The sequence below is a fragment of the Papio anubis genome, chromosome X (genome assembly GCF_008728515.1).
Source record: "Papio anubis isolate 15944 chromosome X, Panubis1.0, whole genome shotgun sequence".
In the NCBI taxonomy this organism is placed as follows: Eukaryota; Metazoa; Chordata; class Mammalia; order Primates; family Cercopithecidae; genus Papio; species Papio anubis.
In genome coordinates, this window is record NC_044996.1 from 104,102,669 (window position 1) to 104,120,477 (window position 17,809).

The 17,809-nt window shown below is 45.8% G+C and overlaps 1 protein-coding gene across 4 annotated transcripts in view; it reads right to left on the reverse strand.

Annotated features, from left to right (window-relative positions):
- Window positions 1-280: 280 nt before the first annotated feature.
- Window positions 281-17,809, reverse strand: part of DDX3X (DEAD-box helicase 3 X-linked) — a 36,169-nt gene continuing 18,640 nt past the window's right edge. For 2 of the 4 annotated variants that reach the window (XM_021932558.2, XM_021932557.2), the window contains exons 16-18: window positions 10,446-10,613; window positions 7,923-7,969; window positions 281-479 (exon numbers count right to left, since the gene is read on the reverse strand). In XM_021932558.2, the coding sequence (XP_021788250.1) occupies window positions 7,940-7,969; window positions 10,446-10,613 (198 nt within the window). In that variant the 3' untranslated portion in view covers window positions 281-479; window positions 7,923-7,939. Of the gene's footprint in view, window positions 480-4,720; window positions 4,816-7,922; window positions 7,970-10,445; window positions 10,614-17,809 lie in introns of those variants that run through there. The other 2 variants (XR_002519444.2, XM_021932559.2) reach the window with 2 other exon arrangements.

Sequence of the window (17,809 nt, forward strand, 5' to 3'; positions counted from 1 at the left end):
GAATATTTTTTTAAAGACTTACCAATTACCCAACTCCAACAACTGTCAACTATGATCAATCCTGTTTCATCTATACCCTGACCCACTTCCCCTCTATTTGGAAGCAAATCTCAGACATCATTCCATTTCATTGGTAACTCCTGGGCTCAAGCGATCCACCTGCCTCGGCCTCCCGAAGTGCTGGGATTACAGGCATGAGCCACTGCACCTGGCCCCAGTTTTTAATTTAGAAAAAAATTTAAACCTGCCCCAAAGTTGCAAGAATAGACAGCCCAGGGGATGAAGCCAAAGTGCATAGGGGTTTATTTTTCTCATGTAATAAGAGAGCCAGAAGAAAACAGCTCAGGCTGGGCACTGGTGTCACCGTGTCATCTGCATGTAGATTCACTGAAGTCTCCATTCCACCAATCTCAGCGTGCGGTTCTCATCTTTGTGGTCACAGACTGGTTCACACACTTTTGGGCATCACACTCCAAGTTCTAGGAGAGACAAAAGAACAGAGCCAAAAGCCTCTTTTTGTGAGACTTTGTTTGGGAAGGGGCACCTGCCCCATGGACTCCCACCTACTCCCATTATTACATTGACCGGAACTGGGAGGCAAGTCTCTCCTGGGGTGCGAGGCTAAGGAGCCAAGTATTCTTAGAGAGGCACATTGCCATCCCGAACCAAATTGGGGTTCTGTTAGGAAGGAAGGAGTGGAAGGGAATATCTGTTACAGAAGGGTGAGAGAATGAAGGCGGAGGGGCAGCTGTTTCTGGGGTCTAGGCTGAAGGAAGCACGGAAGAGCAGCTGACATGAGCAGTGCTCAGAAACAATGAGGCAGCCTTAGGTCACTGACTAATAGAAAGAGGTGGTGAAATGAAGAGCAGTCAGGGTGGCTCTAAGCTTCCTCCCATGGGAGAGTAGTGGAAGGATTGGGGCAGGGTTTGGGTTTTTTGTTTGTTTTGTTTTGAGACAGAGTTTCACTCTTGTTGCCCAGGCTGGAGTGCAATGGTGCGATCTCGGCTTACTGCAACCTTTGCCTCCCGGGTTCAAGTGATTCTCCTGCCTCAGCCTTCCAAGTAGCTGGGATTACAGGCATGTGCCACCACGCCTGGCTAATTTTGTATTTTTAGTAGAGACCGGGTTTCTCCATGTTGGTCAGGCTGGTCTCAAACTCCTGACCTCAAGTGATCTGCCCGCCTTGGCCTCAAAGTGTTGGGATTACAGGCTTGAGCCACCGCACCCGGCCAGGGTTATATTTTTTGTGACAGTCAACTATTATATGTCCATAGGAACCATGAAATCATCAACTCTTCTATTTTTTGTGAGATGGAGTCTCTCTCTGTCACCCGGGCTAGAGTGCAGTGGTGCAATCTCGGCTCACTGCAACCTCCACCTCCTGGGTTCAAGTGATTCTCCTGCCTTGGCCTCCCATGTAGCTGGTACTACAGGCGCCTGCCACCATGCCTGGCTAATTTTTGTATTTTTAGTAGAGACAAGGTTTCACCATGCTGGCCAGGCTGGTCTCAAACTCCTGACCTCAAGTGATCCACCCGCCTCAGCCTCCCAAAGTGCTAGGATTATAGGTGTGAGCCACTGCACTCGGTCATCAAGTGACTCTTTGAATAGATCACTTCTTTTTTTTTTTTTTTTTTTTTTTTAAGACGGAGTGCAGTGGCGTGATCTCGGCTCACTGAGAACTCCACCTCCTGGGTTCACGCCATTATCCTGCCTCAGACTCCTGAGTAGCCAGGACTACAGGTCACCCGCCACCGTGCCCGGCTAATTTTTTTTGTATTTTCAGTAGAGACGGCGTTTCACCATGTTAGCCAGGATGGTCTCGATCTCCTGACCTCGTGATCCACCCACCTCGGCTTCCCAAAGTGCTGGGATCACAGGCGTGAGCCACCACACCCGGCCTGAATAGATCACTTCTTAATTGTATACGGCAAGTATGGTTCTTCTTACTTCACAGCAAAGAAAGCAATGCCCAGACATAAAGGCATTAACTGAAGGTCCCAGTCAGTGAGGTGGTAATCTCTTGCACATGAATAGAGAGCATTTTACTTTTAGAAAGTAAAAGTGCTTTCATGTTAGATCCTTTCAAGGCGGGAAGACAGCAGAGGAGGCTGTCTGATGAGCTCATAATATGGGAGCCAGGAATAACATGTCTACCTGGAGTGCGCTACATGTAGTGACCAGGAGCCAGTGGAAGCACAGGCTGTCCTTGACCTGTCCCTCATCATCTGGGAGTGAGGTGGCCAAAGAAGAATCATGAGCCTCAGCAGCTCCTGCCCCATCTCCCATAGGGAAGAGACTAGCCCAGAGCCCTGTCAGGGGACGGATGTCTTTTCTGTAGCGCTTTGTTGGAACTCTATAATTAGAGTAGTTAGCTAGGGATGTCAGGGAGAGTCTCTCTGGAGAAGTGACGCTTGAGTTGAGTCCTGAATGAGGAGGAGACAGCCATGTGAAGACAGGAGGTTCCAGCAGAAAGGATGAACTTGGCGTGGTCAAGGATTGAAAGGTGGCTGGTATGATAGGAGCACAGTGGATGAGGGAAGGTTGGCAGGAGTCTTGTATAGTAAGTCATGATGGAGGCAGGGAGACCAGGTAAGCAGGCTGTTCCAGTAGCTCAGATGAGGAAAGAAGTTAACTTGGCTCGGCCCAGCATGGTGGCTCACACCTGTAATCCCAGCACTTTGGGGGACCAAGGCGGGCCGATCACCTGAGGTCAGGAGTTTGAGACCAGCATGGCCAACATGGCAAAACCCCATCTCTACTAACAATGCAAAAATTAGCTGGGCGTGGTGGCACGCGCCTGTAATCCCAGCTACTCAGGAGGCTGAGGCAGGAGAATTGCTTAAATCCAGGAGGCGGAGGTTGCAGTGAGCCGAGATTGCGCCATTGCACTCCAGTCTGGGCAACAAGACTGAAACTCTGTCTCAAAAAAAAAAAAAAAAAGAAGTTAACTTGGCTCAGGATTTTAGCAGTGGTGATGATGCAGTGGGCAGGTGTGGAGATAGAACCTAGGAGATTCAATGACAAGTGGTATGATAAAGAAAAAAGGAATGACTTATATCAGCTTTGACCTGAGTGACTAGGTGAAAGAAGATGACATTTAATGAGATGTGGGGGAACCCTGGAGAAGGCAGGGAAAGGGAGGGAGGAAGTACAAGTATCTCTTGCTATCCACCATCCATTCCATGCTTTTGTTCAGATGCTGAGGAATATTGCATTATTTGAACATTAGATAATCTATGAAAATACTTAAGTAGGCCGGGCATGGTGGCTCATGCCTGTAATCCCAGCATGTTGGGAGGCCGAGGTGGGCAGATCACCTGAGGTCAGGAGTTCAACACCAGCCTGGCCAACATGGTGAAACCCCATCTCTACTAAAAATAAAAAATTAGCTGGGTGTGGTGGCGCACACCTGTAGTCCCAGCTACTCGGGAGGCTTAGGCAGGAGAATCACTTGAACCTGGAAGGCGGAGGTTGCAGTGAGCCGAGATCGCGCCACTGCACTCCAGCCTGGGCGACAGAGTAAGACTCTGTCTGAAAAAAAAGAAAAAAGAAAAAGAAAATACTTAAGTATATTAATAAATCTAGAAAGGAAAAAAATAAAACTATCTCCATAAAGACTGAAAGACATGTGACAAATTAAATTCCTATTATTTGTTTGCTTGCTTTTGCTTTGTTTTGTCTTGTTTTGAGACAGAGTCTCACTCTGTCACCCAGGCTGGAGTGCAGTGTCTGGATCTTGGCTCATAGCAGCCTCCACCTCCCGGGTTCAAGAGATCCTCCCACCTCAGCCTCCCAAGTAGCTGGGATTACAAGTGTGCACCACCACACCCGGCTGATTTTTATATTTTTAGTAGAGATAGGGTTTCACCATGTTAGCCAGGATTGTCTCAAACTCCTGACCTCAAGTGTTCTGCCCACCTTGGCCTTGAAAAGTGTTGGAATTACAGGCATGAGCTACTGGCCTAAATTCCTTTTTTTTTTTTTTTTTTTTTTTTTGCGATGGAGTTTTGCTCTTGTTGCGCAGGCTAGAGTGCAATGGCATGATCTTGGCTCACTGCAATCTCCGCCTCCCAGGTTCAAGCGATTCTCCTGGCTCAGACTCCCAAATAGCTGGGATTACAGGCATGCACCACCATGCCTAGCTAATTTTGTATTTTTAGTAGAGACCAGGTTTCTCCATGTTGATCAGGCTAGTCTCGACCTCCCGACCTCAGGTGATCTGCCCCCCTCAGCTTCCCAAAGTGCTGGGATTACAGTCATGAGCCACCAAGCCCAGCCCAATTCCTATTCTTAATAAAAACTAAAAACATGAAGAGATACTCATAAGATTTTTTTTTTTGAGATGGAGTCTCTCTCTGTTGTCCTGGCTGGAGTGCAGTGACACGATTTTAGCTCACTGCAGCCTCCACCTCCTGGGTTCAAGAGATCTTCCCACCTCAGCCTCCCGAGTAACTGGGATTACAGGCGCAAGCCGCCATACCTGGCTAATTTTTGTAATTTTAGTAGAGACAGAGTTTCACCATGTTGGCTAGGCCTTGAACTCCTGACCTCAAGTGATCTGCCCACCTTGGCCTCCCAAAATGCTGGGATTACAGGCATGAGCTACCTTGCCTGGCCTCCTCTTAACATTTTTAACATTATTCCAGCATCATGCCTAAATGGGGAAACACCAGAAGAATTCACCATTATTATTTAACATTGTACTGGTGATACTAACCAAAACAATCAGATGAGAGAAAATAAAGTAGCAGTCTAAGAATTGAAGAGGAGTAAGTAAAACTATCATTATTTGCAGGTGATATAATTGTGAACCTGGAAAAGCCAAGAGAAGTAACTGAGAAACTACTATAAACAATATGAAAATTATTTATCTATTTATTTATTTATTTTTGAGACGGTGTCTCACTCTGTTGCCCAGGCTGGAGTGTAGTGGCACGATCTTGGCTCACTGCAACCTCTGCCTCTGAGTTCAAGCAATTCTTCTGCCTCAGCCTCCTGAGTAGCTGAGACTATAGGTGCGCGCCACCACGCCTGGCTAATTTTTGTATTTATTTTATTTTATTTTTTTAGTAGAGATGGGGTTTCACCATATTGGCCAGGCTGGTCTCGATCTCCTGACCTCGTGATCCGCCTGCCTCAGCCTCCCAAAGTGCTAGGATTACAGGCATGAGCTACTACACCCGGCCTAATATGAAAATTCTTACAGTAAGGTAGCAAAAAATAAAATACACCAGAAATCAATTATTTTCACATATACAATTACCAGTTAGAAAATACAATGGAACATACTTCATTTATAATGACAACGAATAAGATAAAATACCTAGGAAAGGCCAGGCGCAGTAGCTCATGCCTGTAATCCCAGCACTTTGGGAGGCCGATGCGAGTGGATCGCCTGAGGTCAGGAGTTCAAGACCAGCCTGACCAACATGGTGAAACTCCATCTCTACTAAAAATATAAAAGACCTAGCTGGGCATGGTGATGTGTGCCTGTAGTCCCAGCTACTCGGGAGGCTGAGACAGGAGAATCGCTTGAACCTGGGAGGTGGAGGTTGTAGTGAGCCAAGATCATGCCACTGTACTCCAGCCTGGCAACAGAGCGAGACTCTGTCTCAAAAATAAAAATAAAAAATAAAATACCTAGGAATAAACTCCACATGAAATATGCATCTGGCCGGGTGTGATGGCTCATGCCTATAATCCCAACACTTTGGGAGCCTGAGGTGGGTGGATCACGAGGTCAGGAGTTCAAGACCAGCCTGGCTAACATGGTGAAATTCCATCTCTACTAAAAATACAAAATCAGCCGGGCATGGTGGCTCATGCCTGTAATCCCCACTACTCAGGAGGCTGAGGCAGGAGAATCTCTTGAACCTGGAAGGCGGAAGTTGCAGCGAGCCGAGATCTCACCACTGCACTCCAGCCTGGGCAACAGAGCAAGGCTCTGTTTCCAAAAAAAAAAAAAAAATTTAAAAAAATAAGAAAAGAAAAAAAAACATTAAATCATTAAAAGAGATGATATCCAAAGCCACAAAGATGGGTGAAGGCACTTAGGGAGAGACTAGAGTCAGAGAGGCTGGTCAGTAACTGAACCCCGAGGGTCTCTAATATTTGTTTGTGATATATTGTCTAATATTTGGGTTGTGAGGAGGAAGAGGGCCAGGCATGAGAGGCCAAAGAGGAGGAGAACCAAGAAGTGTGCGCGCATGGAAACCTAGGGACTAAAGCGTGTCCATGAGGATGTGCTAAGTGTACAGTGCTGCTGAAAGACCTAGTATAACGACAAAGAATAGGTGACTATGACTTTTTTTTATTTTATTTTTTTGAGACAGAATCTCACTCTGTTGCCAGGCTGGAGTGCAGTGGCACGATCTCAGCTCACCGCAACTCCACCTCCCGGGTTCAAGCGATTCTCCTGCCTCAGCCTCCCGAGTAGCTGGGATTATAGGTGCCAGCCACCAAGCCCAGTTAATTTTTTGTATTTTTAATAGAGACAGGGTTTCACCATGTTGGCCAGGATATTCTTGATCTCCTGACCTCGTGACCCACCCACGTTGGCCTCCCAAAGTGCTGGGATTACAGGCATGAGCCACCATGCCCAGCCGACTGTGACTTTAATAGGAGCCACTTCATTGGGATGACAAAAGCTGATTACAGTAGAATAAAAATAAGGCAAGGAAGTAGACACAGTGGATTTGAGGTCTTGCAGGAAGCAGGGGGCAGTACAAAAAAAAAACAGAGCAGCAAGCTGCAGAGGGACATGAGATCAAGAGGGCTTGATGGATGATATTGGGCCGAGCACCGTGGCTCATGCCTGTAATTCCAACAGTTTGGGAGGCTGAGGTGGGAGGATTGTTTGAGCCCAGGAGGTCAAGGCTACAGTGAGCCGTGATGGTGCTACTGCACTCCAGCCTGGGTGACAGAGTGACACTCTGTGCCTCAACTGTGCCCCCAACCAAAAAAAAGATGGGTGATATTAAGGGAGTGAGCCAGGAGAGTGGGAAATAGAGATGATGCGTGAATAGATGACAGACAAGCACAAGCGCTAGTTTCCTGAGAAACAAATAGAAGATTTGGCCTTAAACAGAGGCACTAGGCTGGGTGTGGTGGCTCATGCCTGTAATCCTAGCACTTTGGGAGGCCAAGGCAGGCAGATCGCTTGAGGCCAGGAGTGCAAGACCAGTCTGGCCAACATGGTGAAACCCCTGTCTCTACTAAAAATACAAAAATTAGCTGAGTGTGGTGGCGCATGCTTGTAATCCCAGCTACTTGGGAGGCTGCAGCAGGAGAATCACTTGAACTTGGGAGACAAAGGTTGCAGTGAGCTGAGATCATGCCACTGCAGGAACACTCCATACCTCCTCCACTAGGAAGAAACAGAAAGCTTCTTTTTTTTTTTTTTTTTTTTTTGAGACAGAGTTTTACTCTGCCGCCCAGGCTGGAATACAATGGCATGGTCTCAGCTCACTGCAACCTCTGCCTTCCGGGTTCAAGCGATTCTCCTGCCTCAGCCTCCCAAGTAGCTGGGATTACAGGCATGCACCACCATGCCCAGCTAATTTTTGTATTTTCAGTAGAGACGGGGGTTTCACCATATTGGCCAGGCTGGTCTTGAACTCCGGACCTCAGGTGATCTGCCCACCTCGGCCTCCCAAAGTGTTGGGATTACAAGTGTGAGCCACCATGCCCAGCTGAAAATTGAAAGCTTCTAAGGGAAGAAAAGGCACACATATGGCTGGAGTGACACTACTTCCTCTCTTGGGGTTTTAAACAGAGCTATTTCCAAAATACGTACTTGTCTTCTAGTACTTAACACATCTTGCAACACCTTTATTTTGACTGCTTAATCATTAAGACATAGTAAGTCTATAGCTGTGTCCACTCTATTGACACTACTATTCATTAGTTATTTTATCTACCTTAGTAGAGAATACAGTCATAGGAACCATCCAGTCTTGATGCGCTTCTGTAAGGAAGATAAAACAATTGTTTCTAAAACAATTCAGAAAGATAAAACCCCACCTCCCTGTAGAATGAGATAAAACCTAAGAGTTGTATCCCAACTCCTCCGAAGCAGGAAATGAATAGGATGACCTGGGTTACTCTGCTGCCAAACTTTAGGTAAGACTCACCCTCCTCCCATTCTTCTTTTTATTATCACCATTAAATCTAAATTCTCCTGTCTCAAAATATTCCTTCTTGCTTGGTAAAAAACCAAAACAGTACACTTTTTCTTTCTTTCTTTTTTTTTATTTTTTGAGATGGAGTCTCAATTAGCCAGGCATGGTGGTGCATGTCTGTAATCCCAGCTACTCAGGAGGCTGAGGCGGGAGAATCACTTGAACCCAGGAGGCAGAGGGTGCAGTGAGCCCAAATTGCGCCACTGCACTCCAGCCTGGGCAACAGAGTGAGACTCCGCCTCAAAAGAAAAAACAAAAAAGAGAGAGATGGAGACTCGCTGTGTCGCCCAGGTGCTCTGTCTCGATGGCATGATCTTGGCTCACTTTTTTTTTTTTCTGAGACGGAGTCTTACTCTGTCGCCCAGGCTGAAGTGCAGTGGCACCATCTTGGCTCACTGCAACCTCTGCCTCCTGGGTTCAAGCAATTCTCCTGCCTCAGCTTCCCAAATAGCTGGAATTACAGGTGTGCACCACCAGGCCCCACTAATTTTGTATTTTTGGTAGAGGTTTCTATCATGTTGGCCAGGCTGGTCTCAAGCTCCTGACCTCAGGTAATATGCCCACCTCCCAAAGTGCTGGGATTGCAGGCATGAGCCACCACGCTCGGCCTGGAGGTAACTTTCAGATGTCCATGCAAGAAAATGAAAAGGCTTGGGCCGGGCGCCGTGGCCTGCCTGTAATCCCAGCACTTTGGGAGGCCGAGATCGGCGGATCAATGGTGTCAGAGATCGTGAGACCTGGCTAACACGGGTGAAACCCCTGGCTCTACTGGAAAATACTAAAACTAGCCGGGCGAGGTGGCGGAGCCTGTAGTCCCAGCTACTCGGGAGGCTGAGGCAGGAGAATGGAGAACCCGGGAGGCGGAGCTTGCAGGAGCTGAGATCCTGCCACTGCACTCCAGCCTTGGCGATAGAGCCGGTATTCCGCCTCAAAAAAAAAAAAAAAAAAAAAAAAAAAAGAAAAATGAAAAAGGTTGGATAAAAAGAAAATAAGTAAAAAAGATTCAACCATGGGTGTTAAGCACAAATGCAGTAAGACAAGGCCGGGCGCTGCGGCTCAAACCTGTAATCCCAGTACCTGGGAGGCCGAGACGGGCGGATTCACAAGGTCAGGAGATCAGACCATCCGCCACAGAACCCCACCCTACTAAAAATACAAAAACTAGCCGGGCTAGGTGGCGGGTGCCTGTAGTCCCGTGCCACTGGGAGGCTGGGAGGTGCAGGAGAATGGCGCGGAACCTCGAGGTGGAGCTTGCAGCAGCTGAGATCCGCCACTGCACTCCAGCCTGGCGACAGAGCCGAGACTCACCTCAAAAAAAAAAAAAATAAATAAAATAAAATAAAATAAAATAAATGCAGTAAGACTTCATTCCTGTGGTGGGCAAAAGTGAAATCACATAGTTTTCCCAGTGTTGCTTCTAAGAAAACACGTTTCTTAGACGCAAAGCATATTTGTGACACTGATACCTGGGATAAATTTATACCACGGGTTCTGTTAACACTGTAGATTTCTTCAAAATTCCTGTATAGGCTGGGCACAGTTGCTCACGCCTGTAATCCTAGCACTTTGAAAGGCTGAGGTGGGTGTATTACTTGAGGTCAGTTCGAGACCATCCTGGCCAACATGGTGAAACCCCGTCTCTACAAAAATTAGCCAGGAGTGGTGTCGGGCACCTGTAATCCCAGCTACTTAGGAGGCTGAGGAAGGAGAATTGCTTGAACCTGGGAGGCGGAGGTTGCAGTGAGCCAAGATGGCGCCACTGTACTCCAGCCTAGGCGACAAGAGGGAAACTCCATCTCAAAAAAAAAAAAAAAAAAAAAAATCCCTGTGCAATAAAGAGGACTGCAAATTGAGCATGGCAGCTGCTTCTGTGCTCCATATGAAAGGGAAGGCTCTGCCCAAGTGTGTTCCAATTAAAGAACTTCTACAGGAAGTCACAGCAGCAGCATTCAAGGACAAGGTTCCCTGATGAAAACTGACATGGAAATTTTAAGCGTTATTAAAATCCTGGGACATTAAGGTAATTAAGTTGAATGCATGCTGAGAATTAATATTCAAGTAACTCCAAAGTACTCTCAAAATGATGAGTTTTAAGAAGATGAAATTGAAAAGGTAGAAAATTCCTTCCAAGTTTGGGATTAGCTGAATACTGCATTTTCTGCCCAGGCAGTTATTAACTTACTAATTGACTACTAGAAAGCGTCTCTCTCTGTCCCAGATAGGAAACCTTCCAAAAGGTGCTTACAGACTAAGAATGCTTACAGACTCATGCCTGCATGAGTTATGGTTGTCTTCAGCAGGAGGGTCGGTCGTTCTCAAATACCTAAGGCTGCCATGACTACACGCTGGACTCCTGAATATTCCTGCATGCACTTTCTTCACAAAATGTGGCTTTTCATAGAGGCACTTGCTCCACAGAGGAGCACGATCCTAGGATGAACAAATAGGAGAATCTCATGTTAGGAAGCACTAGGTAATCTTTACTGTTGGTTGGCTATTCTAAGTTCACAACATAAAAATAAGTTTAGGCTGGACGCAGTGGCTCATGCCCGTAATCCCAGCACTTTGGGCGGCTGAGGTTGTAGGATAGCCTGAGCTCAGGCATTGGAGACCAGCCTGGGCAACATAGCGAGACCTTGTCTCTGCTAAAAATAAAAATACAAAAATTAGCCAGGCGTAGTGGTGTGTGCCTGTAGTCCCAGCTATGCAGGAGGCTAATGTAGGAGGATTGCTTGAGCCCAGTGACAGAGCAAGACTGGACCTTGTCTCAAAAAAATAAAAATAAATAAAAAACAAAAAGTTTTGAACCCAACATAGTAAAGATATCGATTCTCCTCAAAACTGATCTATAGGTTTAGCAGCATTACCATCAGAATCCCAGCAAGTTTTTTTGTAGAAAAAAAGCTTATTCTAAAATTTATGTGGAAAGGCAAAGGAACTAGAAGAGCTAAATTACTTTAGCAAAACTATAATAAAGTGAGAGGAATCACTCCTACCCAATTTTAAGACTTACTATATAGATAAAAATAATTGCGGCCAGACGCAGTGACTCACGCTTATAATCCCAGCACTTTGGGAGGCCGAGGTGGATGGATCACCTCAGGTCAGGGGTTCAAGACCAGCCTGGCCCACATGGCGAAACCCTGTCTCTACTAAAAATACAAAAATTATCTGGGTGTGGTGGTGCACACCTGTAATCCAAGCTACTTGGGAGGCTGAGGCAGGGGAATCGCTTGAACCCAGGAGGTACAGGTTGCAGTGAGCCAAGATTGTGCCACTACACTCCAGCCTGGGCAACAGAGCAAGACTCCATCTCAAAAAAAAAAAGAAAGAAATACTGGCCAGGCGAGGTGGCTCATGCCTGTAATCCCAGCACTTTGGGAGGCCAAGGCAGGTGGATTACCTGAGGTCAGGAGTTTGAGACCAACCTGGTCAACATGGTGAAACCCCATCTCTACTAAAAATACAAAAATTAGCCATTAGCCGGGCGTGCTGGTGGGCACCTATAATCCCAGATACTTGGGAGGCTGAGGCACGAGAATGGCTTGAACCTGGGAGGCAGAGGTTGCAGTGAGCCAAGATCACACCACTGCACTTCAGCCTGGGTGACAGAATGAGACATTGTCTCAAAACAAACAAACAAACAAACAAAAAACTGACAAACTGGACTACATCAAACTTTTAAATGTTTGAGAGCAATTAAAAGTATTTGCTCTGCAAAAGACCTTGTTAAGATGAAAAGACGAGTTAGATTGAGAGAAAATATTTGCAAATTGACAAAGACTTGTACTTAGAATAAAGAACTCTCAAAACTCAACAGTAAAAAACTATCAATTTAAAAATGAGCAAAAGACATAGATATATATTTTACCAAAGAGAATACAAGGATGGCAAATAAGCATATGAAAAGATGTTCAACATCACCAGCCATTAGAGAAATGGAAATTAAGACAATGAGATATGGGCCGGGCGCGGTGGCTCAAGCCTGTAATCCCAGCACTTTGGGAGGCCGAGGCGGGTGACTGTACAGGTCAGGAGATCGAGACCATCCGCTAACATGGTGAAACCTCATCTCTGGCCTAAAATACAGCAAAAACTAGCCGGGCGCGGGTGGCTGGCCTGTAGTCCCAGCTACCGGAGGCTGAGGCAGGAGAATGGCGGAACCTGGGAGGTACGGAGTTTGCAGTGAGCCGGTGATCGCGCCACTGCACTCCAGCCCGGGTGACACAGCGCCGAGACCGCCTCTAAAAAAGACACGAGATTATTACTTTACACCACTAGAACGGCCAAAATTGCGGCAATACTGACAGGCCTGGTATGGTGGCTCATACTGTAATCCCAGCACTTTGAGAGTGCTGCTGGTGAGATGTGAGGATCACTTCATCTAGAAATTCAAGACTCGGCTCTGGGCAAACATATAAAGTGGAGACCACATCTCTTTAAAAAAAAAAAAAAAAAAAAAAAAAAAATTAGCCGGGCATGTTGGTACACACCTGTGGTCCCAATTACTCAGGAGGCTGGGGTGGGAGGAGCAGTCATTGCAGATCAAGGCTGCAGTGAGCCATGATAGGCCACTTCTACGTAATATTGCTGCCTGGGCAAGGAGTGAGACTCCATCTCAAAAAAATATTTTGGATCAGGAGTCAAAATAACCTAGTCTCAAAAGGTCACGTACTGCATTTATGTAACAATCTTTAAGTTACATTTTAGAGATGTTAAACAGACAAAGTTGTCAGGGGTTAGGGACAGGTTAGGGAAGCAGGAAGGGGGCTGATAGGATTTAAAAAGCATGCAGTAGCAGGCTGGCACTGTGGACGACATGTAATCCCAGCATTTTGGGAGGCCGAGGCAGGAGGATCACTGAGGAGCCCAGTTCAAGACCAGCCTGGGCAACATAGTGGGATCCCATCTCTACAAATAATTTAAAAATTAGGCAGGGGTGGTGGCACATGCCTGTAGTCCCAGCTACTCAGGAGGCTGAGGTGGGAGGATTACTTGAGCACAGGAGGTCGAGGCTGCTGTGAGCCATGGTCACACCAGCCTGGGCAACCCTGTCTCAAAAAATAAAAAGGTCCGGGCGCTGTGGCTCAAGCCTGTAATCCCAGCACTTTGGGAGGCCGAGACGGGTGGACTGTCAGGAGATCGAGACCATCCTGGCTACCATGGTGAAACCCCGCCTCTACTAAAAAATAACAAAACTAGCTAGGCGAAGGGCGGACGCCGCAGTCCCAGCTACTCGGGAGGCTGAGGCAGGAGAATGGCGTGAACTCCTCGTGGAGTGCATGAGCTTGCAGTGAGCTGAGATCCAGCCACTGCACTCCAGCCCGGGCGACAGAGCAAGACTCCGCCTCAAAATAAATAAATAAAAAATAAAAAATTAAAAAGAAGTAGCACAAGGGAGATCATTGTCATGATGGAACCTTTCTGTGGAGGTTACACAAATCTACACATATGATAAAACTGCACAGAATCCGCACATGAGTGCATACAAATGAGTAAAACCAGAAATTGGAACAGCAAGTTCAGAATTGTACCAATGGCAATTTCTGGTTTCATACCACAGTATGCCGATGTTACCATTGGGGAAACTTGGGTGAAGGTACAGTGGAACCTCTTGTGCTGTTTTTGCAACTTCCTGTGAATCTATATACCGCTTTATTAGAAAATAATTTTAATTGGCCGGGCACGGTGGCTCAAGCCTGTAATCCCAGCACTTTAGAGGCCGAGACGGGCGGATCACGAGGTCAGGAGATCAAGACTATCCTGGCCAACACGGTGAAACCCCGCCCCTACTAAAAATACAAAAAATCTACCCGGCGAGGTGGTGGGTGCCTGTAGTCCCAGCTACTGGGGAGGCTGAGGCAGGAGAATGGCGAACCTGGGAGGCGGAGCTTGCGAGCCGGAGATCTGGCCACTGCACTCCAGCCTGGCGCGAACAGAGCAAGACCACCCAAAAAAAAAAAAGAAAATACTTTAATGGTATGTACTTTCTCAGGAAAAGATGTTGTTATGAAAATCTTATAATTTCAACCAGAAGCAAAAATTATTAATATTTTAGCAGGTTTCCTTCTGGTCTTCTATGTATTTTCAAAATACTTAAGATCATTCCCTAGCCGGGCTGTGGCTCAAGCCTGTAATCCCAGCAAGCACTTTGGGAGGCTGGAGATGGGCGGATCACAAGGTCAGGAGATCGAGACCATCCTGGCTAACACACGGTGAAACCCCCGCCTCTCTACTAAAAAATACAAAAAACTAGTCAAGCGAGGTGGTGGGCTTCGTGGTCCCAGCTACCCGAGGCTGAGGCAGGAGAATGGCGTGAAACCCGAGGCGGAGCTTGCAGTGAGCTGAGATCCGCCACTGCACTCCAGCCTGGGCCACAGAGTCAGACTCAGTCCAAAAAAAAAAAAAAAAAAAGATCATTCTACACACTGAGATGTAACCTACTTTTTTCTCTACCCACCAGAGCAAGTATGTTCTCCGTCACTAGTAATTGTAAATGGCAGCTTTATATATACATATATGTGTGTGTGTGTGTGTGTATAGAGACTTTTCTTTTTTTGAGATGGAACCTCACTCTGTTGCCCACACTGGAGTACAGTGGCACAAACTTGGCTCACTGCAACCTCCACATCCCAAGTTCAAGTGATTCTCCTGCCTCAGCCTCCCAAATAGCTGAGACTATAAGCGCTTGCCACCATGCCCAGCTAATTTTTTTTTGTATTTTTAGTAGAGACGGAGTTTCACCATGTTGGCCAGGCTGGTCTTGAACTCCTGACCTCAGGCAATCCACCCACCTCCCAAAGTGCTGGGATCACAGCTGTGAGCCACCATGCCCAGCCAGCAGCTTAATATTCTGAATACAATATATAATATTTTAAAACATTAATTTAGCTCCAATTCTAGTTAAAAGGAACATGGTGAGCAAAAACTAAGGCAGAGGCAGAAGCACAGGATTTGTATAGACAGTAGCATGACATTCAGCTACAGGATAAGATCTGGGAAGCAAGTTAAAGCTGCAATGGTAGATTAGAACCACACCATAGGGGCCACGTAATAGAATGCCATTAATTTGTTTGCAGTGTTTTAATTTGGAATATCGAGATGCTTCCACCATGAAGAACCAGAAACATGATCACGGCAATGCTAAGTTTGAAACAGATGACAAAAAGAAGGGGAGAGAACAGTGGACTCCACACCTAAGCCTGCTGTATCAGAATTGCCTGGGGAGCTTTAGGAATAAAAACACAGGCAAAAACCAAAACCAAAACCACAGATTCCTGAGAAAACCCCAGAGGTGGAGGATCCTGATAGGAGAGTTGCCCTAGAATCATTTCCCAGGTACTTTATGTTGCAACACCAAGTTGGAGAAACACAAAAGGAAAATGGCTAGGTTCCAAGAGAGGAAAGACTAATCTATATTAATCACTACATCTCCCAGTGCCAATACTCAGACAACAAATCAGGTTTTTGATTGCACCCTAAGTCAACCCTCGCCTTGCACTAAAAGATCCCATCAGGTGATTGAGGTCTGGAGGAGAGGTTCAGGGACCATTCTGCACACCACTAATGTTGACTGTTAGGTAAATGAGATGGGCTGTTGTGAATAGAATGAGTGGAAAAGGAAGTGAATGGAGGATTTCCAGCGAAAGATAGGAGGCGCTTTACTTCTCTCGAAAAATGAAACATCTTCAATGTAACAAGGAAGACAGTAAATACCCAATAAACCATGATTTATCTGCTTCACACAGTAAAGGACAAAAACCAGAAATACAGCCACAGAATGCCTTAGAATATAGATGTGTCACGTACTGATAGCCTGCCTAATGATCCTTTGAAGAGGGGGGAGGCAATTGGAGATGTGGCTGGTCCCCTAGAGAGGAGATATTACCAGTGCCTCATTTTATGTATATATTTAGTTTGTCCATTTGCCAGTTGACGGACATTTTTGTTTCCACTTTTTGGTTACCATGAATAATGCTACAAAACATTCACATACTTAGCATTTTCATTTTTCCTGGGTAGAATCCTCCTAAGAGTGGAATTGCTGACTTTATCTCGTTTTGAGACACCTATTTCCTGCTCTTAAATCGTATTGGTCCGTTTTGTTTTCTCCCATAATAAACATCTTTCCAAGTCACAAAATACCCTTTCATAATATAACTAAACAGTGCTTTGTCAAAAAAGTCCTGTCTCAGAATTATCCTAAAGAAAACCCAGTCAGGTGTATGCAGAGAAAACTCAGAGGAAAAAGAAATCAATGAAGAATGAGAAAATTAGGCTGGACGCGGTGGCTCACGCCTGTAATCCCAGCACTTTGGGAGGCCAAGGTGGGCAGATCGCGAGGTCAGATCGAGACCATCCTGGCTAAATCGATGAAACCCTGTCTCTACTAATACAAAAAATTAGCCAGGTGTGGTGGCGGGCCCCTGTAGTCCCAGCTACTAGGGAGGCTGAGGCAGGAGAATGGCGTGAACCCGGGAGGCGGAGCTTGCAGTGAGCCAAGATCATGCCACTACACTCCAGCCTGGGCAACAGAGCGAGACTCCATCTCAAAAAAAAAAAAAAAAGAAATTAAAGAGTAGTCATTATAGAAGGGACAGCCACATTAGAAACAATGACACTAAACATGCTGAAAAATAGATCATAAGCTGAAATGACACGAAGCAACAAAGCAGGTTTAAATATACCCATAATTGTATTAAAAATAGAATGGAACAGAAGAAAGCGAAACCCAAAGATAGTCTTATAACTTTCAATGCCCTGTACCTACAGTAAGTAGATACCTCTGTATTCTGGGAGTAGTGAAGCCCTATCAACAATGTATTAAGTCACTGAGCTCCAAAGAGCAAGCCTGTGGCCATTCAAGCAGGTCACTTAGAGCATAGGAGCAAGGGAAACATTTTAAGCATGAAGGTTAGACATAGCTCCTATAAAGCCATTTTTAAAATCTTGAAATTCAGCCAAGAATCCAGGAAACACAAACAGTGCACAGGAGTGACAACTGCATTTAAGTGTAATTAAACCAGATTAATGTAGTATATAAACGTACTGAATTTGTCACCATAATCCTAACCATGCTAGACTAGAAATAATCTCAAATTCTGGCAGTTCCCCCAAGCAGATTGTCATGTTCACTCCTCATCATTCACATGAAGGGGAACTTGAACTCTTCTTTAGCATCCAACTTCACTCCACGAGTCATTTTCAGCCATCGACTATTCAATCTAGCCATCCTAAACCTTTCCATGTTTGACTAAATTGAGACCGAAGTATGATCATCTTTTCTATCTTCAAAATACACACGACCATGTTTCAAAATTCTGCTCCAAAAACTTAGGCTTGAGTTCATGACTGGACAAAGGTTAACTATCCAGAACCGTATTTCCTTACAGTGCAAAAAATTCTTAATCATACTGCAAACCTTCAACTACAGTGAAACAAAAGCTGAATACACATATTCCTTAGAGGTTGAAACATACCAAACTGCTAGTACGACAATCTAATCAAACACCTACGCACTTGAGGTAGCAGCCTGTTGCAGCAGTGTGTATGGTAAGCATAGATGTCTATTACCTGTTTTCTTTTCTTTTTAGAGGTAAGGTCTTGCTATATGTTGCCCAGGCTGG